At 54.1% G+C, this 23635-nt stretch overlaps 1 protein-coding gene and 1 non-coding gene across 3 annotated transcripts; both read right to left on the bottom strand.

Moving 5' to 3' along the window:
* Window positions 1-956: 956 nt before the first annotated feature.
* CCDC120 (coiled-coil domain containing 120) lies at window positions 957-15942 on the bottom strand. 2 transcript variants are annotated; one of them, XM_051827099.2, is made up of 11 exons: window positions 15572-15942; window positions 7458-7557; window positions 7190-7280; window positions 6915-7048; window positions 6094-6234; window positions 5463-5748; window positions 5067-5129; window positions 4555-4729; window positions 4324-4422; window positions 2546-3460; window positions 957-2068 (listed from the first exon to the last, which is right to left on the bottom strand). In XM_051827099.2, exons 3-11 carry the CDS (start codon window positions 7236-7238, stop codon window positions 1954-1956), a joined length of 1977 nt encoding a protein of 658 aa, XP_051683059.1. In that variant the 5' UTR covers window positions 7239-7280; window positions 7458-7557; window positions 15572-15942; the 3' UTR covers window positions 957-1953. The 2 variants fall into 2 exon arrangements, with proteins under 2 accessions (XP_051683059.1, XP_017205430.1); XM_017349941.3 differs by lacking the exon at window positions 15572-15942 and adding an exon at window positions 10505-10694.
* Window positions 15943-16519: 577 nt separating this feature from the next.
* On the bottom strand, window positions 16520-16641 carry LOC127485041 (small nucleolar RNA SNORA31). Its single transcript, XR_007912243.1, has one exon. It is a non-coding gene; the product is annotated as a small nucleolar RNA SNORA31 (small nucleolar RNA).
* Window positions 16642-23635: the final 6994 nt, after the last annotated feature.

Below are 23635 nucleotides of genomic sequence, written 5' to 3'. Positions count from 1 at the left end.
AGCTCCTAACTACAGGCTTTGGGCCTGGCCCCGCCCTGGCTGTTGTGGGTCTCTGGGGAGTGAACCAGCAGATGGAAGATTCCTCTGTCTCTCCTTCTCTATCACTCTGCCTTTCAAGTAAAATAAACCTCTTTTAAAATTATGAAGTCTTCAAAAGCTTAATGGAAAGTGACTATCTTTTAATTCCATTTTCCATGAACTTTTTGAAGTACCCTAATATATTTTCCAGTCTTTTATAAAATTTATTTGAAAGGCACAGTAAGAGAGAAAGAGAGAAGTCTTCCATCTGCTAGTTCACTCCCCAAGTGGCTGCAATGGCCAGGCTTGGGCCAGACTGAGCCAGGAGCCAGGAGGGCCAGGAACTGCAGGTCTCCCCCATGGGTGCAGGGGCCCAAGCACTTTGGCCATCTTCCACTACTTTCCCAGGTGCATTAGCAGGGAGCTGGATCAAAAGTGGAGCAGCCAGGCCAGCACCAAGGCTCACTTGGCTAATCCTCTTCCTGCAGCGCCGGCACCCCGGGTTCTAGTCCCGGTTGGGGCGCCGGATTCTATCCCAGTTGCTCCTTTTCCAGTCCAGCTCTCTGCTGTGGCCCAGGATGACAGTGGAGGATGGCCCAAGTGCTTGGGCCCTGCACCCACATGGAAGACCAGGAGGAAGCACCTGGCTCCTGGCTTCGGATCGGCACAGCGCACCAGCCAGTAGCAGCCATTTGGGGGGTGAACCAACGGAAGGAAGACCTTTCTCTGTCTCTCTAACTCTGCCTGTCAAAAAAAAAAAAAAAAAAGAAGAAGAAGAAGAAGAAGAAGTGGAGCATCCAGGACTTGAACCGGTGCCTGTATGGGATGCCAGCACTGCAGTCAGGGGCTTTACCTGCCACGCCACCATGCTGGCCCCTATTTTCCAGGCTTAATTAAAGGTGTGGCCTACAAAACAAGGCAGAGGAGGAGCACATGGATTCGGTTTACACATTTATTGTAGAAATCCCCTTCCAGTGTGGGTAGTGTCTTGGGCCCAGATCCATTTGTACAAAAAGAAAAGTTTTAATACCAGGTAAAGGGGGGAGGGGAACCCCCAACTCCAGTTAATCACAGACAGGTATCATAGAAAACACAGCTTGTGTGATTTGTTTAAAAAGTGAGTGGAAGGAAAGCCAAGAAAGATGTGACGTGGCCTGTGGCCCATAGCCAGACGTCACCTGAGGATTTTACTGGCATCTTCCGACGCCAGGTTCAACCACAGCAGCATCCCAGGACACAACACCCCCGAGGGCTCTGCCCCTTGCTCCTCCTTTGGGGCCTCCTGATTGGAATGGTCAGGGCAGAGGCCCAGGGCACAGGCAGGGATGCAGCCTCCTTCAGGGACCACACCCAGAGACTTCAATCCTTCCAAGTGTAGGCAGAGCCCAACTCCCCCAAAACTGCCCTGGTGGGGAGTGGCAGGGAGTTCTGTGCACACCAGAATCTCCTGGCTGCCCCAAACAGGGGCTTGAGACCCTACATGGTCCATTTGGTGGAGGGGGTTCCTGAATGGAACAGGCTGGGCATGGGGACAGGAATGAACCCAACCAGGACAAGATCACAGTTTCCCTTTTATAAAATGCCTAGTGCAGGGTGGGGGGCAAGGGGAAGACAGTGAATACCTAAATCACAACTGTAAACAGAAATGGAGGAGGGGGCGTGGAATCCCCACGACATCACTCCCATCTCCTTTAAGCTGGCTAGGGTCCCCCAGTCCCCAGCACAGTGTGAGAGGAGAACCAGGGTGTCAGACACCTTCCTGGGCCCACGCGGAGCCAGGGAGGGGCATTGGAAGACCAGCTGGGTGCCCTCCCCGCCCCCCACCCCACCCTGCCCAAGACTGAGAGCAGCCACATCTCAGGGCTCAGCGAGGTCAGCTGTGTGCTCCCCAGACTGGAGTCATGCCCAGGCCAACGTGAGATGTATCAGAAGGGGTCAGACCAGCGTCCCCGGGGTCTGGGGGTCAGAACTGGAGGACTGCTCCCCCTCTAGCGTCAGGTCACTTAAACGAGCGCTCAGCTCCGGGGGGTACAGGAAGTCCGCGTAGTATCTTTGGAAGGGGTAGCAGGAATCCGGAAGACAGGTAGAGAAGAGAGGAAAAGACAGACAAGACACAGAAAGAGAGAGGAAGAGGTTCGTTAAAGAGGTGGAGGCAGGCACAGGACAGTACCTCCAGGCTCCCAAGCACGGGGCACAGAGAAGACGAAGAAAAAGATGAAGGCACGGGATGCCCCTTCCTCTCAGCACCCTGGCTTCAAGGCTTATCTTCACCTGACCAGACTAGCGAAAACCTACTCTTCTACAGCTCGCGGAAGACCTGCTGCTACCAAAGCCCAAGCTCTGCCTCCACCAGGACCCCAAGTACTAATGCAGGTTGTGCCCGGTACGGTGCCCCTGTGCCAAGGCTGCCGCTAGTTTCCCTGTGGTCTAAGTCATTAGCTCTCATGCCTGGCTGCTCCCTGGCCTGGGTAACCTTACCATCCGCCTCAAGAGACCCCGAACCCGTCAGTAAAAGCACCCTCCATACCTGCCAGAGACAGGGGGCGCCGTGAAACTCCTCGAGTGTGGGAGAGGTGGCTGGCTGGGAGCCCCGTACAGCGCCTGGCCCACCTCATAGCATCGGGCGTGGAGGAAGGACGGGTGTGGTGGGCCCATGTGGGGGGGCACAGGCCGGCGCTGGGGCCCCGCAGCCAATCCCGAGTTCCGGATGTACCAGTCCCGCAGCCCCTCCAGGGCGAGATTCTTGTGGCCACTGCGCTCGCCGGCAGGTGGGATACGGGTGGGTGGGGGCATCCACAGCAGAGGGTTGGGATGGACCTCCGGACCCTCAGCAGCCTCTGGGGCCAGGCCACAGGGCTTGGTGCGGGTAGCACGGGTGTGGGGGTCCTTGCTGCGGAGGAGGGGGCTGCTGCCGTCAGCTGCATACACAGGTGGTGGGCCGGGCAGCATGGCCAGGAGCCCATCCCGACGGGAGAGGGGTCCTGGGACCTCAGCTGCAGGCAGCAGCTCCCCCCAGCCTGCTCCGCCGCCACCGCGGGGCAGGCCCCGGTCGGGGGAATAGTCCAAGAGGAAGTCCCCGCACACAGGTGGGAGCCGGGGGACCCCGCGGGAGGCAGGGGCAGCTGAGCTCGGCCGGGCGGCCCGGGGAGGGTCTGGGGGGCCGGCTGTGCGGGAGGAGAAGGCAGGGGTTGGTTGGGGGCGCTCATACAGCACCTCACTGCTCTTGCAGACTGGGGGACCAGCAGCAGGGGGAGCCAGAGGAGCCGGTGGGGAGCCGGCTCCCCCTCCAGCCGCCCGGTCCACCAGCAGGGCCTCAGAGCTGTTGCTGCGGCGAGTGCGAGCTGCGAAGAGGGAGGCACGATCGGAGGCAGGGTCTGCCCGGGGGAAGCCCATCTGGGAGTCCTGGCTGCCGGACCACTGGCGAGAATGGAGGCCTTCGGGTCTGAGGTGCAGAGGCGGGGGTGTAATGGAAGTAGGGTCAGAAAAATCAGGCAGATGGCCCACGCCCTGCCTATCTCAGCCCTGAGTCTCTGCCTTCCCATCTCCAAAATGGGCCCCAGGGTTACAAGCTGTGGAGTGGCACCAAAAGGCAGCTGGGGTTTCTTCCCAGGCTGGAGGGCTCAGGGGGTCCTGGGGCAACGAAGTATAGAGCTAGAGATGAAGCCAGCACAAAGCATTCACCTGGTTCCTCGGGCCCTCGGGCTGAGAATTTAAGTCCCTGCCGGAAGTCCCTGTCCCACCCAAACCACCCACTAGCAGTCATTCACAGAATGCAAAGCCCACAAGCACAGCCTAGGGCAAGTGGGCACTCCCTAAGTACTTGTTTCAGCAGCTAACCAGCAGAGGACTCTTGACTGCACTGAAATCCCAGGACTTCTGTTTGCTAGCAAGTTACCCGACCTTTCTGTGCTGCAGTTTCCTGTCTACCACATGGGAATAATGATAGCACCCCCAGCCCCCACCTCGTGGGGATCTTGGGATGATTCGGTGAGCAGACAGCATGTAACATGCCCAGTTACTAGCAGGTGTCGGATAAGGAACTTACTACTCCCAGGCCTTTGAAAGGCACATACTATTATGCCCGCTTCACAAAGGAGGAGGGAAATGACTTGTCCACCATGCACAGACTCTGGTGCTTCTGCCCCCAATCCCCATCCTGTTTTCCATCAAGACAACTGCTTTTCACCTTTCAAACTCCAGCCTCCTGTGCCCTACGCCTTTTGAGAAGTCCCTCCCCAGTGCCTCCGGTTAGAAGTAACGGTGCCCTCCAATGATCCTCAAATCCCCCCCTCAGAGCCTTCTTACTTGCAGAGCTGGGGGCCAGAGCCCCGGGTGAGCACAGGAGTGGCAGGCACACTTCGCCCCTCAAAGCTGGAGGCGCTCCTGGGCAGCGAGCGTGTAGGGCTAGACAGAGACGGGCAGGCCCAGGCCAGGGCCCTGGTTAGAGACTGGACACCCAGCAGGATCTCCTGCGGGCGGAGGCTCACGCTCCCTTGCCCAGCCCCTGGGGAAAGGAGGCAAGGGTCTCCTGCCCACCTGGTGGGGCTGGCCACAGAATTCCGTCGGCTCTTCAGATCCCCATAAAGATCTGATGGGGGTGGTTTCCACGGGGTTCGCCGCTCAGGGCTTCCCCCAGATACTGTCCGCAGCTGGTCCCAAGCCTTGGGTGGCGAGGGGCGCTCAGCCAGGGAGAAGCATCCACGAGGCTCCTCTGGGTGGAAGACAGGAAGTGAGGTAGAATCCAATGAGAGGGGCCTACTGTGGGCAGGACAGGTTGTGGCTGCAAAGCAAAAGGTTAGGGGGCCAGCGCGGGAGGGGAGGGGCAGGTGCTAAGACAGGCGTAGGCAGACTGGGGAGGAGCTAAGGGATGAGACAGGGCAAAAGGCGTGGCAGAGGGGCTGACAACTAGGTCCTGGGAGCGACGGGACATGGGCAGGATGAAGCTGCAAAGATGGGGGGCTCACAGGAAGACAGAGCACAGCTGAGGACGAGCTGAAGGGGTTAGCGGAGGGGCCGAAGGGACAGAGGAGTTGGGGACAGGTCCTCACCGTTATCATGGCTGGCCCCAGACTCTGACAGGGAGCTGCTCTCCGAGTGCAGAACTACGTCCTCTACAGGTGAGAAGAAGGAAAACCTGGCCTCACACTCCAAGGTCTCAGAACCATCCCTTACACCGGACCGGACAGGCTCCTCCTTGCCAAGAATCCACCTTGACCTGAATCCAATACCACCACCAGCCTGGTTCCTCACGCTCCTAGTGCCTACAGGTCAGGCCCCCTTGGCCGGCCCTTTTGCAGTACCCAATTTATTCCAACTCTTCCTACAGGTTGGGCCCCTTAAGTTACCTCCTGGGCTTCACTGGCCGTTCACCCACGCCCCTTAGCCACTGTCAGACTTACTAGCCCACTCTCACTCCCTGGTGGGCCACGGTGGGCCAGGCTCACCTTGGCTGAGCTGAGTGAGGCGCGTGCCCAAGCAGACTCCCTGGGTGGTGACGAGTGCACCCGTGGATAGTGGCAGGGGCTGGGGCGGCGGGAGCCCAAGGCACGCCCGGACGTCCCCGAGCTGTTCCTCCAGCTCGTGTAGCCTCCGCAGTGCATCGGCCTGCACCTGGCGCCGGCGCCGGCGTTGCTCGGTGCTCAGCTCAGGGGCCAGGGCCAGGCGGCGGGCAGCGGCTGCGATCTGCTGCTGCACAGATACCTCGCGCTCCAGGGCCTCGAGAGCCAGCTCCTGCAGGGCCCAAGAGGGGTGGGACAGGATGAAACATTGGAAATGGCCGCGCCCAGGACCCAGGCCCGGTCCTTCCTGGGGGTGGGCCTATTCACCAAGGGGCAGAGCTCATTAGTCCTCTGGGGGTGAGACCTAGCTAAACGAGGGGCGTGGCCTGTCCATCTTCCTGAGGGTGGGAGGCTTGTTGGGACAGCATTAGGGACCAGCATCCTCCCACTTAGCAGGAACCCACTTCTTCAAGCCCCTTCACTCTCCATCTTAGCCTCCCCCGCAAGATGCAACACCCAGAGTCTGCTCCTATACCTGTCCCCTCCCTGCCATCTTGCTCCTGACCCATCTGCTCACCTCAGCAGGGCACAAGGAGTGATGTGCTGGGTTGGGGTGTGGCGGAGGGTAGGCGCGGGCTGCAGGGGGCCGCCGGCGGACCAACTGGGGCCGCTCACCAGGCTCCAGTGGGCACTCAGGAGGCAGCTGGCCTGTCAGCTCCTGGGAGGGGCGGGGAGGCAGAGACTACCAGGGGTTAGCCGGGGGGAGGGGGAGGGGGCAAAGCGGTGATGATGCCAGGAGCTACAGAAGTCCTCCTAGGAGCCCAGCCCTGCTCGGCCCCTCACAATCAGTATCTTTCTCCCTCCTCCCAAGAGCTCCACCTGGCAGGTCTGCTGTGTATACCCTCAGCCCCTCACTGGCCCAGACCCCGGGGTGGCTGGCATGGGGAGGCAGGGGGACCTACTTTGCAATCTGGAATTCTTTTGGTTTATAAACGCACACAGTCTATATACACTGATATGACCACACATTCCCTGCAGGGGCTGGGGCCGCCTGGCTTCCACCACATTATTTCTGGCAAACTCTGGACACGCCAGAAAGGGGGGAAATCGAAACCATAAATTACCCTGTATCAGTTCAGGGCCACCTTTGCTGCCAACCTTTGGAAATGACTTTTGTTTTTTGAAGTTCTGGGGATTCCAAGTTGTAAACAGGGGACCATGGGCCTGGATTCCTATATGTCATTGACTCTAAGCCATGTAAGCCAACCTTGAAGGAGTGCGAAATGACAGGGAATCCACAGTGCAGACAAGTGGCTCGGCAAGCGCCACCACACTCCAGCTACGTGGGGGCCCGGGCTCCTCACCCCCAACCTGACGCCCCTCGGGCCAGGCCCTCACCGCCTCCTGGAGACACACTTTGCGAAGCTCCTGAAGCTTCAGGCTCAGGGCCTCCTGCAGGGCCCGCTGCCGGTCAAGCAGCCCCCGCAGACGCTCTGACTTCACCTGGGGGGCAGCCTCTCCAAACGGGGCAGCTAGACACAGAGGGAGCAAAGATCAGTGGCGTGGCCAGGGTGTCGTGGCGCAGCTGTGGGGCCAGGGACCATCCTTCCCAGGGGGCAGGTGGTGACTCCGAGCAGGGGAGGAGGCAGCAGGAGGGGGAAGCAGCTACTGACCTGGGGCACTGAAGGTAGGTGAGCTGATGAGCTGACCTTTGACTTCCATCCTGCTGCTGTCCAGAGGCCGTGGCTGGTGGCTGGACAGGGCCTGGCAGTGATGCGGAGCGCCATTAAGGAGGTTCATCCTGTGATACCCCAGGCCCCTGCCTGCCCCAGCTTTTCTCACGCCCCAGCTGGAATAAGGAGTACCCTGACCCCACCGCCTGCTCGATCTGCCCTCTGGGAACGTGTGTTGTTGTCTGGACCCCCCTTTGGTCCCCGGTACCTTGGCTCCCTTCCCATTGAGTGGGAGCACAGCAAGTGGGGAGCTGGGCGGACTTCCAACGCCTCCTCAGAGGCCCATGGGCCACAGCCAGGAGTCTTGCCTGGGGAGAGAATTCATGGCACAGATTCAGCTGAAGATAACAACAACCCGTACTCATTAAGCACCTGGGTGCCTGGAACAGCTACCCACTGTGCTGCGTTTAATCTTCACAACCACCCGCTGAGGGTGGCTTTCTGATTATTGCTGTCCCTATTTTAGAGACGATGGACATTAGGAAGGCAGAGAGAGGTGATGTTACTTGCCCATGGCCAAGGATATAGCTAAACCCACTCCTCTGGTCGTACACTCCCTCGCTATAGAGCTGCTCCAATCCCTCCAACTTCCTAAGCTCCCCAAGTCCATCAGGCCTCAGGGCCTTTGTCCAGGCTTTTGGCAACTTCTCACCACCCCAGCCCCTGCTTCTCACTGAGCATGCTGGGACTTCAACGTAACTGCCAGAAGTGGGCCCCTGTGATGGGGCCTGCGCTGTGGCATAACGAGTAAAGCCGCTGCCTTCAGTGCCGCCATCCTATATGGGCGCCGGTTCGAGTCCCGGCTGCTCCACTTCCGATCCAGCTCTCTGCTGTGGCCTAGGAAAGCAGTAGAAGATGGCCCAAGTTCTTGGGCCCCTGCACGCGTGTGGGAGACCCAGAAGAAGCTCCTGGCTCCTGGCTTCGGATCAGTGTAGCTTCGGCTGTTGCGGCCATCTGGGGAGTGAACCAGCAGATGGAAGACCTCTCTCTCTGCCTCTGCCTCTTTGTAATTCTGCCTTTCAAATAAATAAGTAAATCTGAAAAAAAAAAGAAGTGGGCCCCTGTGTCGGGTCCTCTCACACCTGCTGTCCAGTTCAGAGCTCATGCCTCTCCCAGGTGCCCATGAGGACAGGACGTACATCTGTCCTCTGCATCAGTGCCATCGGGACGTCCAGTGCCCTGAACGCTGCTGCACACAGCAAATGCTCAATGCGTATCTGCCAGCTCAATGAATGATGGCAGTCAATGAAGTAAATGGAGGCTGAGGCAGATAGATGGGCCAGGGTTCAAGTCCAAATTGCTGGGTCTGTAACTGTCACAACTGCCATCTCACAGCCCTGGTGCAGCCAGCAAACTGTTCCCTTGCCACCCGGGGGGCCCCTCTAGCTCCGCTCCCTCCCCCAGCCTGGCCTAAGACTAGCATGGGGAAGTCACCCCGCAGGGCTCTGTGAATAGCAAAGTCCACAGCCACAGATGACAAACCACCTGCCTCCTGCCTCCTTCTCTGTCTCCAGACATGGCCGGCAGCCCATGGAGCCTCCCTGGCTGGTCTCCAGCCCTGCCCTTGTCCCCTTGTCTGGAGTTTACTCCCTCCCTCCCTTCCTCCCACATCCTGCTTGTTCCCCAGCTGGGCAGCCGGGTGACATCACCTCCTACCACCTGGCCTAACCTCGGTAGCAAGTGACTGAGAGGCCCTCACAGGGCCACAGAGTTCCCATCTCCGCCTACCTTGAAATCCACAGCTTGTCCTGACAGGTTAGCCAGGTATGGGGAAGACCCAGGCAATCAACGAGGCCTGGGCCCAAGCCCCTTCCACATCTCTACCTCTGCAGCCCCACCCCCATAGGATCTGTGCTTATCCCTCGAAGCACTGGTGCCTTCAGGGCTCATTCCCTAAAGCTTTTCTCCAAGTGCAGGCCCAGGACACTTTGCAAGGCACTCCCTTGCCCACCCGTCTAAGATCTGATGTTTCCCAGTGCCGTAGGGCTTCCTCCATGCCTCAGCGCAGCCTCCTCTGCCCTTCGGCTCCTGAGGCCCAGACTGTTTCCCAGGCCCCATTTGGGCTTGGGAAACTGTCCCAGGGCTCCCCTGAATCTTCTGCCACCCCAATAGGAACCCAGTTTCCTCCCCATTCACCAGGGTTGGTCACACATCCCATGCTGGGCTGCCTCAGTCCTCCCCTCTCTGGGAACTCAGAATATCCTGGAAGTCAACACGGGGTCCAGACAGGAATCCCAGCCCCACCCTGCCGGCCTGACCTCGGGGACATAGCTAGGCCATGAGTCATGGGGTCACTGGGCAGGCTAGACCCAGGGTCAACGCCCCACACCCCCACAGCCAGCTCCAGAACCTCTGCCTCTGCTTGCCTGACATCTGCACTCTTGCCTTTGGGGCCGGGGCTGCCCTGTCCCCACAGGGAGATGGTGAGAAGGGGATCCTAGCAGCCCCCTCCCCAACACTGCCCCATACCAGTCCCTGGGTCTGCCTCTGGTGACCCCAGGGCCCATCGCAAGAATGGCTACAACAGAGGAGCTGCAGGGGGCACCCCCCCACACACACACACCCAGAGGCGGGCCCAGCAGGTTTTTCAGGTCTGCTCTTCTGCCACTACAGCCGAGAAAGAAATTCCTGGCTGTAATGACTGTTTACAACCAAGACACCTCACCTGGGTGGCACCCCAACACTGTCAGCGAGACCCCCACTTCCGCATCCTGCTGAAGCACATACAAACTGCTGAAATCTGGACTGTTCCCCCCTGCCTCCTCCTCAAGGTGGGCAAACGGGGGAGGGAAGGCAGGCAGGTGCCCGGACAATGGTTTCCCAATAGTCCAGTCTGGCCTCGGGGAACTGAGCCCTGGGTTAGGGATAGGCAGAGGCTACTCCTGCACAGGGGGAGGAGGGGAGGAAGTATGGGGGGGGTGGAGTAAAGAAGGGGGACCCAAGCTTCCCTACTCTCCCATCGCTCGTCGTCCAGTTTGTCCATTTCCGGCCAGGAATCAGCTTCCTGCCAGAAAAGAAACTAGATATTTGGGGCTTTTGCCCCTCTACTCAGGCCCTCCTTCCTGGCTGGACAGCCCCCACCCCACCCCCACCCACTCCACCCCACAGCGTTAGCTTACCTTTCCCACAGGCTCTCTCCCAAAGGCACTCCGTGTACCTCCCCCAGCTTCCATGCCCTTGCCCCCCCCCCCCCGCCCTGCGCCCCCTCTCCGCTCCCTGCCACCGCATCCCTACCCGCTGCTCCCAGGTGCTCACCAAAGGCAGAGAGTGCTGGGGGTGGGGGGAAGCCTCCGGTCTCTCAAAAGCACAGTTGTCTCTACCAGGCCCTGGCTCCGCTGGTAGTGGCAGTGAGCAGCAGTGGCGGATGCCTTGGCCGCCTCCCACTAGGTAATGGCCCAGCCTACCTGGCCAGAAACTGGGCCGTCCCACACCTTTTAACCCTTGCCTGCCTACCACCAAGGCGAGGGCCACATCCTCTTTGGGGCACATGGCTTGGCCATGTAAAGAACCAGGAACCCTCACCTCACTCGGGACACACAGCAGAGAACTTATCAGAGACTCCTGGCCGAGAACTGGGGAAGAAGGGCTCAGAGTCACGGGAGTAGCAGCTGCCCCTCCTGCTGCCTGAACTCCCAGAGGGTTAGAGCCTGCCCACCCAAGGGCGTCGGCTTAGCTTGCAGAGGGGCAGTGCTCAGTGGCAACACATTCCTGAGACCCTGGCCCTGTGCCCAGGGCAAGAGAAGTGGGGTGGGAGAAGGCCTTGGGGCAATCAATTCCCACCCTGGCTGGGGGAAACAGCTCCCCAGGCTGGGGCCACGTCTCACAACCCCAGCCCCCGTCATAGCCCCAGAAGGAAGAACTCTAGCAAACCGCCAGTTTCTGCCCTACAAAACACTCGTGTGTTTCAACGCCTTTGGGCCCTACAAACCTGGGAGGACAGCACAGACTCGATCTCCACACTGCCCTCTTACAGAAGTGGGAGCTGATGCTTAGAGAGGAGGAGAGGCTGATTCAGGGCACCGTGGCACAAGAGCAGATGGAATCGGAACTTGGGGGTGTGGGGTCCTGGGCTGGAAGCAGACAGAGGCTACTCCTGCAAGGGAGGAGTTGGGGGGAGGGGAGGGGGCTCAGGTTTCTCCACATCTACGCTGGGTCTCTCCCCAATTCCTCCCCCTTGGGCATTTCTGGCCAGGAGTCTGGCCTCATGCCAGACAAGGCAATCGAGGGCTGTGAGTCCCCACAAGGGACTGCTCCCCCCCCCCCCCCCCCGCCCTACAGCACCACCGGGCAGACACCACACATCCTATGCTCCATTTGGGACCATCTGCTATATGACCTCAGGGCCCAAACTCAACCCAGGCCCCTGCAGTAGCCACTGCTCTGAGCCAGGATGTGAGAACACAGAGTGAGGAAAGCTCCCTCCCTACTTGGTGGGTGTGTCAGGCCTAGAGAGAGGCTCCCCCCAACACACCTATTTAGGCCTCCTGCCATCCCTGCCCACCCCCCCCCACACACACACACCGTGTGAGCTTTCCAGCATGGGACACAAAGGCCCCTTTCATCACCCTCCCTGCTTCCCCTCCTTCACTGCCTGGGGCTGGTGGAGGCAGGCAGGGCAAGGTGGGCAGATGGCTGTTGGTGAGGAGTGTCCTCTCCGCCATAGCCTCCCCCACCTCTTGTGGGCCACCAAGGAGGCTGGGAACAGAGATGCTTACACAACTGGGGCCAAGGGGGCCAAGGCAATCTGGCTGACAATGCAAAACTGAGTCTCAGGGCTTGGGTGTCCTCTGTAAAGCGGGTAAAAGGGGGTTACAGACACAACAGAGGCCAAAGTAATTCTGGAAGGCATAGCCTGGTGTAAGGAAACTCACACCGTGTCATTAATGACCGCTAGTAATAATAGCAGTAAACTCACGCAGAAGCGGGTAAGCAGGGGAGAGCAGGTTAACTGGACCTCGTGGCCTGGCTGACAAGGAGGAACAGGGTCCCACACACATCACTGCCCTGGTCCACAACTTTCAACAGTCTAGAAGATGGCCCCACCTCTATGCCCCATCGCAGCCGGGTCCTCAGCTTTACCAAGCTCTGCACAGCTAATAAATGGTGGGTCTGCCACTTAGCTATATCCACTTAGCAGGCTAGATGCTTAATATGTGCAAGCTGTTATCATTCAGGTATTCCTCTTTATATAAAGGCATGTTTTCTTTATTTGAGACAGAGCTATATGGCTAACTTGTGTGAACTCCCACGATCCAAAATCAGCAACTCTATGTATTCAGAGGCATTTGAGGCAGACAAAGCTGGTATCCCTCAGTCTCCAAAACCCTCTGTATTTGCTGTCCAGACCTGGAAGCCTTGTGCTTGCCAAATCGGAGGTATTTGCAACAGAGCTGTTTTCCCTCATTATCTGACCTCTCCCTACTCACCACTAAGATGGCGGGAACCAAATACATTCAGACATGTGGTCTCAAGTCTCACTATCTAAATCCAAGAACTGAATGGACTTTGATATATTTCTGAGCTAGAACTGGTACCCTCTCTCTTGTGCATACCTTAGTGACCGGGCAAAATGCAGGAACCCAATATATGTACCCAACAGGGTGCCCTCACTAGCCCAACTTCTTGTCCCTGGGGATCAGGAGACTTAACAGCAGAGATCTGGACACATTTCTGAGCTAGAGCATTATCTGAACTTTCCCTAGTCATTATGTAAGAGATGACAACTGAAGACTTTCAGGTAACTTGGTATGTTTCAATATTTGAACTTCCAGAACTCCCTCTCAGAACACAGGTGCCAGGTAGATTGAGACAGTGAAGAATACCTGTGTGTTATACATAGGTTTGGATAAAGGCTTTGGGTAAATAAGATGGATCTAGTACCTTGTTATTTGAGCTCACTACTCTTCTATGAAAAATGTAAGCTTGAGGCCAGTGATGTGGTGCAGCAGGTTAAGCCTCCACCTACAGCACCAGCACCCCATTTGGGTGCTGGTTCGAGTCCCAGCTGCTCCCTCCTGATATGCCTGGGAAAGCAGTGGAGGATGGCCCGAGTCCTTGGGCCCCTGCACCCACATGAGAGACCTGAAAGAAGTTCCTGGCTCCTGGCTTCAGCCTGGCTCAGCCCTGGCCATTGCGGCCATTTAGGAAGTAAACTAGCAGATATAAGATATCTCTCTCACTCTTTCTCTCTCTCTTTCTGCCTTTCAAATCTTTATTAAGATTTATCTATTTATTTGAAAGGCAGAGCTATAGAGAGGCAGAGGTAGAGAGGTCTTCCATCCGCTGGTTCACTCCCCAAATGGCTGCAATGTCCGGAGCTGCGCTGATACAAATCCAGGAGCCAGGAGCTTCTTCCAGGTCTCCCATGTGGGTGCAGGGGCCCAAGGACTCGGGCCATCTTCTACTGCTTTCCCAGGCCATAGCAGAGAGCCGGATCGGAAGAGGAGCAGCCGGGGCTGGAACCAGCACCCACATGGGATGCCAGCACTGCAGACAGCAGCTTTACCTGCTACGCCACACTGTTGGCCTCATAAGTAAATAAATCTTAAAAAAAAATGTAAGCTCAAGACATAATTGAGTAACATATTATGCTCTAACTTCTCCTCATCCATCCTCAGAATCAAGGAGACTGAAGAGAGAAGGCGAAGGAAGCTCATGGTATTGTTGTCATTGCTACTGCTGGATAGACCTCACTCTCTCAATCCAATGCTTGCCTGTCTCCCACCTCCCCAGACCAGCCTCCCAGAGATGAGGTGAACTTAGCACCAAGATGTTTATTGCTCACTTCCAAGAAAAGGGGAATAAACCCCTACCAAGTCCTGAAGCCTCTGGCCTAGAATAGATTTTTTTTTTTAGGGGAGGAAAGTAAGGGATCCCACACCCAGGATCAAGGTCAGGGATGGAGGTAACATGATCTAGAAGATTCAGACAAACCCCTAGGGCCCTCAGTCCTGCATATTTTGTAAACCCTTCCTCCCAACGTGAGGCAGCCCCCCAACAAAACACAGCTGGAAACATGACGCAGACCTCTCAGACTCTCCAACTTCTAGAGAATCAATGAATAATTGAAGGTGTTCTTTCACACCCGGGGAGGGCAGGGGGCTGATGAACAGTTCCAGGCCCTCCTAGGGCAGGGCGAGAAATGCAAGGTCTATGTGAGATCACTGGGGTGCAGGTGTGGGAAATCCCATACAAAAATCCTATCAGCTACACAAGACTCACAAGGCTGCTTCTTCACGCTAAGGAAAGCACTTGTGATGTACTTCAGAGGTCTTAAGACCCGTAGAACCTTCAAGTTTATGGGCAGGGAATAATGGGACCCCTGCCCTGAACTCAGAGGGGATGGGAAGTAGGTATTAGGAAAGGGAGAGGGAGATCTGACAGAGTGTGGAAGAGGGGTCTAGGGTTGGGATGGGATAAAGCGACAGGAAGGGAAGGAGTACAGAGGACAAGACAGAAACATCTTGGGATGGAGGTCAAGAGGCAGGACAGGAAGTGAGCCAGAACACTGCTCAGGGGATGGGATGGCTAAGATTCAAGACAGGGTTAGAGGCAAAGTACAACAAAACAGCAGGGCGGGGGACAGCATCCCTACAGAACAGAAGCCAGTTGTCAAGGGAGGGAACAGGAAAAAGGGCAGGTTAGGGATAGAGGTCAGGAACAGGAAAAGACCAGGAGAGAGTGAGGACTGGAATGAGAATGGTGATGGGACAAGAAAAGGGGGAAAAATAGGACAGGATTGGGGCCAGAGCAGGAGACAGAGAGGGACATATACAGGTGGTAAGCTGGGATGGAGACTGGAGTAAGGAGAGGGACCAGGGGCACAGTACAGGGCAGGGTGAAAGTACCTACGTCAGGTTAGGAATCAGGACAAAACTGGATCAGATTGGGGTTAAGGAAACAAGAGGGGCGGAGGTTCAGAGACTGGGTAAGAGTTAAGGTCAAGCACCAGGACATAACAAGATGAGCCTCAAAGCTGAGACGGGCTCAATCAAGAATCAGAGATCAAGTCAAGGATGCTAAGGACAGAACTGGATGGGGTTTGGGGTCCTGACTGGATTTAGGGGGACAAAACAGAGGATGAAGATCCCACCACCCCAGAATGTGGTTAGGTTAGGGGTTGGACCACAGGTCCTGAGGCCAAAGCTGGCTGGGGTTCGAGATCTCAATAACATGTAGTCAGGTCAGAGGGGGTCAGGGGTGAGGCCACGGGGTCAGAGGTCGTGAATGCCAGCGCAGGTATATCCTCACCAGCGTTTCCGGGCCCTCAGCCCACCCAGTCCCCTCCCTTGCTCCCCAAGTGTGTGCGGGGGTCTTACTCACCGAAGGTCCTCACCCAGAGGCGTAGGCGGGGTCGGTGCAGGCCGGCAGGGGTAGTGGGCGCGCCCGTCCCTCGCTGCGCCCTGCTCGTCCCCGGGCGCGCGCCTTCTCCTGTTCCGCGCCCTGCCCGTGGGCCGCGTTCAGCCGCGCGACCGTTACCGTGGGGCCAGACGGGGGGCACCCGGGGGGTGGGAGAGGAGCGCCGGCCAAGCCGCCGGCGCTGGGCCCCCGCCCCCCACCCTGCACTCGGGTCCGCCCGCTCCCGGCGGCACGACCACCGCCGCCGCTGAACGCGAGCTTCGGGGTGGGGGGTGCGGGGGGCGGGGCGCGAGACCACAGCAGCGGCGAGGACGAAGTGCGCAGGCGCCAGGTCGGCTCTTCGATTTTCCTGCCCTGGGAGCGCCAGGAGTGAACAGGCTGGGAGCGCGTGCGCACAGACTTTCTTTAGGGCGGCGGAGTCCTCCCCCAGCCCTGCCATGGCCACGCCCCCTCGGCGAGCAGATAGGCACCCCCCCATAAGTCACTCTGCACGGACCCCTAGGCGGTACAAGCTGTACCCCATGCTGCTCTCTATAAGCCATCACCACACCTCTAAACTCTCCCAGCTTTCCTTGTCGCCATCCCCAAATGCACCCCAAACCACTCTCCATCACCCTCAAAGTACTGTCCACTGATCCGAAGCAGGACCTCTGATTTATCTTCCATGGACATCCAAGCTGCACCAATAAACCACCTCCCATTGACCTTCAAGCTGTGCCTAAATCACACTGTATTGACGCCAAGCCTTTATCCCTTAAATGACCCTCCATGACTATCAAAATTACACCCAGATCACCTATAGAATCTCCTGGTGCACCCCCAACTGTGTTCCCACAATCTCCAAATCACTCTCCATTTATCTCTGAATTTCAATCTTCAAACTATCTTTCGTTCATTCTTTCTTTTTTCTTTAAATGTATTCCCCAATTCAATGTAGGCTGTCACAAAGAGAAAGTGCAGGGATTTTTCTTTCACATCCTGGTGCAAACCAAAAGAACAACAGCAAATTGTTCAAGGTCTATCAGTGGACGCAGTAAGCTATCTTTCATTATCCCCCAAATTATGTCTTCAAATTACTGCCCATTGATCCTAAGTAGTACCTCCAATCCATCCTCCATGGACTTCCAAACCGCACCAAAACACTACCTTCCATTACTCCCAAATTGTTCCTCAAACCGTCTGCAGTTAGCCCTGAAGCCATTAGCCTTCAAACAGCACTTCCAAATCATCCTCCAAATGCCTCCAATGTGCACCCAAAACACTGTCCATTGATCCCAAACCACTCTCCATGTACCCTCCAACCATACACTATGAATCCCCTACTGGCTCTGCAAGAGTCCATAACACCACTCCAAATATTACCAGCTACCCTCAATGTGGGCGTCACTCGCACCTCAAATCAATTCCAACTGTCACTTGCTCTGTCTCCAAACCATGCTCTATGGATTCCACCACCATCAAATGACCTTCCATTGACCTCCCCTCCTGTCCTCACAAAATTGCCTTGCAGAACCCCCGATCTCTGTCCTGCATGCTCTTGACTATGTGTGGTCTCCCAACTGCACTTCAAGCCACCCTATCTCTCCCTGTACACTGCCAAGCTGCTCTCTACCTGTGGGGAGCAGCCCGGACTGGACTGAGTTACTGGAATTAAGACTTATTCTATGCATCTGCTCTCCTACAATATGGCGCTGGGAGAGGAGTAAACAGCTTCTGCACAGCTGCCTCCAGTTCAACCAATAAACTGTAGGACTTGCTCCTGATTGGAGAGCAGTGTACTCGGCGTGTGGGCAGCCGAGTTGGGATTGGCGGAGGAGGACTATAAAGGAGGAGAGAGACGGCATGCACCAGGGAACATCTATGGGGAACATCTAGCTGAGGGAACACCTGTGCAGCCCCCGAGAAGAGCCGGCCGGCGGTGTGCCGCTCCCCTGCGGAAGTGGGGAATGCGGCCAGGGGGAACTGCCCTTCCACGGAGGTGGAAGGGATAGTAGCCAACCCGGGAAGAACCAGCAGCAAACCCGGGGAGGGCCGAGCAGACGAAAGAACAGCGCAGGGTCCTGTGTTGCTCCTCCACGAAGAGGGGGAGCGACATCTACCGACCCAAACAGTATCCCCCAAGCTACACTCCAACAATCTTCAACCACACCTTCAAATAACGACGAATGATTTCGCTGTATTTACCAAACTGAGCCCCCAGATCATACTCTGGTGGCCCAAAATATGTCCTCCAACCCTTCCAATGACCCAGGTACACCCCAAACCATACTTTAGTGATCTTTTCTAAAAACAACCTAATTGAGATATATTTAGGTACCATAAAAGTCATCCATTTTTAACTTGTGCAAATAAAAAAAAAGTTTAGTAAATTTACTGAAATGTGCAATAACCAGCCCCAGTTTGAGTATTTTCATCGCTCCACTAAAATTGTTCATGGCTAAATACACTTAATCCTCATATCATTCCAAGCCTTAGGCAACCACTAATCTACTTTCTGTCTCTATAGAGTTATCTTTCCTGAACATTTTGTACATAATATGTTGATATTTTTTAGTTGGGCTTCTAGCATAATGTTTTTGAGATTCATCCATTTTTTAAAATATTTATTTATTTATTTGAAAGTCAGAGTTACACAGAGAGAGAAGGAGAGGCAGAGATGCCTTTATTTATTTATTTATTTAGTAAGTTAGTTTAGTTATTTTGGGCCAACACTGTGGTGTAGTTTTTTTTTAAGAGTTATTTATTTATTTGAAAGAGTTACACAGAGAAGAGAGGCAGAGAGAGAGAAAGAGAGGTCTTCCATCTGCTGGTTCACTCCCCAATTGGCCACAATGGCTGGAGCTATGCTGATCCGAAGCCAGGAGCCAGGAGCTTCTTCTGAGTGTCCCACATGGGTGCAGGGCCCAAGGACTTGGGCCATCTTCTACTGCTTTCCCAGGCCATAGCAGAGAGCTGGATCAGAAAAGGAGTTCCTAGGAAAATTATCCTTCCAAAAACTACCCATCTGAATGCTCACTATCTTCTCTTGGTCCCGTAACTGCAGTCCCAAACTATAACCCCAAATCACTTAGTGATGAGCACCATGCCCAACCTTGGTTTAAATTATATGCAACTATACCCACAAAAATCTACCAGTATTTTCGCAAACATCCACAATCCCAACAACTCTGAACTACACACTAAACTGCCTCCCAATAATCCCGAATGCTAACCTATAAACATCCCCATTTGCCTTCCCAGTCTCCAACTACACCTCCAAATCACTGCACCGTGCAGTAACCACCCCACTGCAATCTTCCCTTTGACAGCTCCAACTGCATGCAAATAAATATTTTCCAATGACCATTAATGAGATGATCAAATGACCCTCAATAACCCCCCAAACAGATCCCTAAGTCCCTCCAGTGACCTCCAACTCTGCCCCCAATCCATGTGTAGTAGTTTACTGCTGCTGCTATAACTGATTACCACAAACTCGGTGACTTGAAACAACACACATTTGTTCTTTCACAGGAAGCCTGAAGTCCAAAATCAGTTTCAGTGGGTCAAAGTCAAGTGCCAGACCCCCTTTGGAGCCTCGAAGAAACGATCTGTTGCCCTTTCCAGCTTCTGGTGGCTGACGGCATTCTTTGGTTTGTGGCACAATCTCTGCCTCCATGTCCACGTTGTCATCTCCTTCTCTGTTACACAAATCTGCTTCTACGGATCTCTTTTTGTTGCTGGTGTTAAAGATTTATTTATTTACTTGAATGAGGGAGAGGGAGAGACAAATGGAGAGGGACAAGGACAGGGAGAAGGGGGAGAGAGAGAGAGAGATTGATTTTCTATCCACTGGTTCAGTCCCCAGGTGGCCACAATGGCCAGGGATGGACTAGGCTGAAGCCAGGAGCTTCTTCCAGGTCTCCCACATAGGTGCAGGGGCCCAAGGACTTGGGCCATCTTCTACTGCTTTCCCAGGCCATAGCAGAGAACTGGACTGGAAGAGACGCAACCAGGACTAGAACCTGGTGCCCATATGGGATTCCGGCGCCGAAGGTGGAGGATTAGCCAAGTGAGCCACGGCACCGGCCCCAAAATAAATACATCTTTAAAATAACTAAATAAATTAATCTTTAAAGAAAAGAGAGGAATATTGATCAAGTTGAGAGGAAGAGATTACAAAAAGAGAACCTAAGAAAGACAAGGCAGGCATATTGTGCAGCCTATGTGATAGGGAAGCACTTGTCTCACTTGTCATAGAGACATTTGAGATGTGTGTATAAAGCTGGTGTTTGTAGGACGAGGGTGTGTGACAGGATAATTGATCTGTAGATCTAATGCTTTAAATATTTGCTCCCAGTCTGTCGCAAGTCTTTTCACTTTGTTTGTGGCATCTTTCATCACACTGTAATTTTCTATTTTGATGTGGAATGGAGAGACTATAGAGCATGGGGGGTGGGGTGGGGGGGTGGAGGAGGAGTGCCTGGCTTCAAAGCCCAGGTTTGACGATCTGCAGTGACCTCAGCTGGGGAAGTGACTTCAGCTTGCTGTACTTTGATCTCTTGATTTATAGGTTGTATCTCAAATAGAACCTTCTTCAGAGGTCTGTTGTCAGGCTGAAAGCGAATTAATGCAAATAAAATGCCAAGGATGACCAATAACTGTTGTTTATTATTATTTTTTATATCTTTTGCCTTTTCTTTGGTGTTTTGCTGCTTCTCTGCCCAAAACCTTAAAATGCTTTTCAAAAACATTTTGTTCCAACAGTTTTATAGCTTTGCTTTTTTATGTTTACATTTTTAACCAGACTGGAATTAATTTTTCTGAATTGCAAAATAAGCATCTTATCCCTCCCCAAAAAGATAGTGATTTCTCCCCAAGCCACTTTTTTAAAAGATTTATTTGTTTATCTGAAAAGCAAAGTTGCAGAGAGGAAGAGGCAGAGAAATGGAGAACGAGAGAGAGCGAGAGAAAAAGAGACAGAGAGAGGTCTTCCATCTGCTGCTTCACTCCCCAAATGGCCACAACGGCCGGAGCTGGGCTGGCCCAAAGCCAGGAGCCAGGAGTTTTTCCGGGTCTCCCACACACGGGTGCAGGGGCCCAGGACTTGAGCCATCATCCACCACTTTCCCAGGCCATAGCAGAGAGCTGGATTGAAAGTGGAGCAGCTGGGACTCGAACCGGCAACCATATAAGGTACATGCACTGTAGGTGGTGGCTTTACCCGCTAAGCCACAGCACAGCCCCTCCTCCTCAGCCCTTTTTTCATAGTGCTTCTCTCTCCCAGTGAATTGAAATATAATTTTTACTAATACTAATTCCCATAAATACTCAGGTTGACATTTGGATTTCTGTTCCTTTTTAATTGAAAGGCAAAGAGAGATAGAGATGATAGAGATGAGAGAGAGAGAGAGAGAGAGAGAGAGAGAGAGAGAGAGAATCTTCAGTCTGGTAATTCATTCTCTCAAATGCCTGCAATAGCCAGGGCTGTGCCGGGCTGAAGCCAGGAGCCCAGAACTCAATCTGGGTCTCCCAGGTGGGTGGCGGAGACCCTGCTTCCTCCCAGGATGTGCATTAGCAGGAAGCTGGATGCAAGAGAAGAGCCAGGACTTCAACCCAGGCACCCCAATGTGGGATGCAGATGTCACAAACTGCCAAACACCTACTCTCGGTTTTTAAAGCATTCTTTTTTGAAAAATGTCATTTGCTTCATTTTTTTGAAAGGCAGAGAAAAAAGGAGACACACAGAAATGTCCTATCCACTGGTTCATTCCCCCAAGGCTCAAAACAGCTGGAGCTTGGCTAGGCTGAAGTCAGAATCCAGGAACTCAATCCAGGTTTCTCACATGAGTGATAGGAACCCAAGTACTTGAGCCATCACTGCTGCCTCCCATGGTGCACAACAGCAGGAAGCTTGAATTTGAAGTGGAGCTGGGACTAGGACACAGACATTCCAATTGGGGAGGTGGGCATCTTAATCACCAGACCAAGCCCCACCTGGATATACTTTAAAAAAAAAGATTTATTTATTTATTTATTTGAAAGTCAGAGTTACAAACAGAGAGAAGGAAGAGGCAGAGAGAGAGAGAGGTCTTCCATCCGCTGGTTCACTTCCTAATTGGCCACAATGGCTGGAGCTGAGCAGATCCGAAGACAGGAGCCAGGAGCTTCTTCTGAGTGTCCCACACGGGTGCAGGGGCCCAAGGACTTGGGCCATCTTCTACTGCCTTCCCAGGCCATAGTAGAGAGCCAGATCAGAAGTGGAGCAGCCGGGACTCGAACCGGTGCCCATATGGGATGCCGTATGGGAGCTTCAGGCCAGGGTGTTAACCCACTGTGCCATAGCGCCAGCCCCAGATGTGGGCATCTTAACCTCTGTGCCAAATAAATGCCTACTCATGGGAAAAATTTTTTTATCGTGAACCATACTTTATTTAGTCATTTTTGTTTACAACTGAAACTCTGGGAATTCAAAATTAAAACCCTTACCTGTGAGCGTCTTATAGACACCAGAGAATGTTTCCACTTTACGTTCCCCATTATTCTGCTGTGCTTTGTCCAGATGAACCTTTATGAGCTGACTGCCATCCAGTGTCCCACGGATTCTCTTGCCCACGATTTCACTTGGGAAGACTGGATCTTCAAGGATCGCAATGTGCACGGCTGTCAGAGTGCGGCTCCCAGGGTGCTTTTGCTTATTTTTCATTTGGCTTTTCCGAGTTGGTTTAGGCGGAATTCTCCTCTGGGCAATAAAGACAACATGCTTCCCATGAAACACTTTCTCTAACTCATGTACTAGCTGGACTTGAATTTACTGGAAATATTTTAGTTGAGGAATAGGAACAAAGATGATGATAGCTTTTCTTTTCTTTATTTTTTTTAAAGATTTATTTATGTATTTGAAAGTCAGTTACACAGAGAGAGAAGAAGAGGTAGAGAGAGAGAGAGAGAGATCTTTATCCATTGGTTCACTCCCCAATTTGCCACAACAGCCAGAGCTGTGCCGATCCAAAACTAGAAGCCAGGAGCTTCTTCTGGGTCTCTCTCGTGGGTGCAGGGGCCCAAGGACTTGGGCCATCTTCCACTGCTTTTCCAGGCCATAGCAGAGAGGTAGATTGGAGGTAGAGCAGCCGAGACTCAAACTGGCGCCCATATGGGATGCCGACACTAAAGGCGGTGGCTTTACCTGCTATGCCACAGCGCTGGCCCTGATGATAGCTTTTCAGCCGAATCCAGGAGCCAGGTACTTCCTCCTGGTTTCCCACGTGGGCACAGGTGCCCAAGCACCTGGGCTATCCTCCACTGCCCTCCCAGGCCACAGCAGAGAGCTGGACTGGAAGAAGAGCAACCGGGACTAGAACCCAGTGCCCATATAGGATGCCGGCGCCGCAGGCGGAGGACTAAACAAGTGACCCACAGCACCGGCCCCTCACCCTTGGGTTTGACATGGCTTCTCCTGGTTCAGTATCAACTGAGGAACAGCTGGGGGGAGGACTTTTTTGAAAGGCAGAGAGTAAATTAATAATTCTCACACATTTAAAGCATCATCAGAATGTTAACACCGGTTTACAAGTTCCATTTTGGAATTTTGATTGGAATGTACTTATTTTTTAAAGGTCAGTTTGGCCAAGAACTGTCATCTTTATTACATGGAGGTTGTATGTGCACGCATAGATCGGCTTGTTTATCAAGCCAATGGACAGATCTGGGAAATAAAAGTGCTAGCCACAAGAAGGTGCAAGGCAAACAGAAGCCCGGTTTCCGCAGGCCCAGCTGAAGAAAGAAGCTTAGGTGTACAAGGTGTTCTGCAAGCTATGTGCACCTGAAAATATGAACAGGAGCTTCCACTGCGTGTAACACCAATGGTAGTTGGAGGGGCTTAATACACGTTGGATGAACGAACAAATGAGCTAAACAGTTTCTGGAGGGCTTCTTGTATGCCAAACAACCTGCTAGTGCTTTTCATGATTTATCACTAATCCCAACAACCCTGCCAGACAGGGGGTATGAACCCCTTGACAAGCCAGAAAAGCTAAGGCTAGCAGAGGG

This window comes from Oryctolagus cuniculus, chromosome X (assembly GCF_964237555.1).
Source record: "Oryctolagus cuniculus chromosome X, mOryCun1.1, whole genome shotgun sequence".
NCBI lineage: Eukaryota > Metazoa > Chordata > Mammalia > Lagomorpha > Leporidae > Oryctolagus > Oryctolagus cuniculus.
This window is presented reverse-complemented; position numbering and strand designations above follow the sequence as displayed.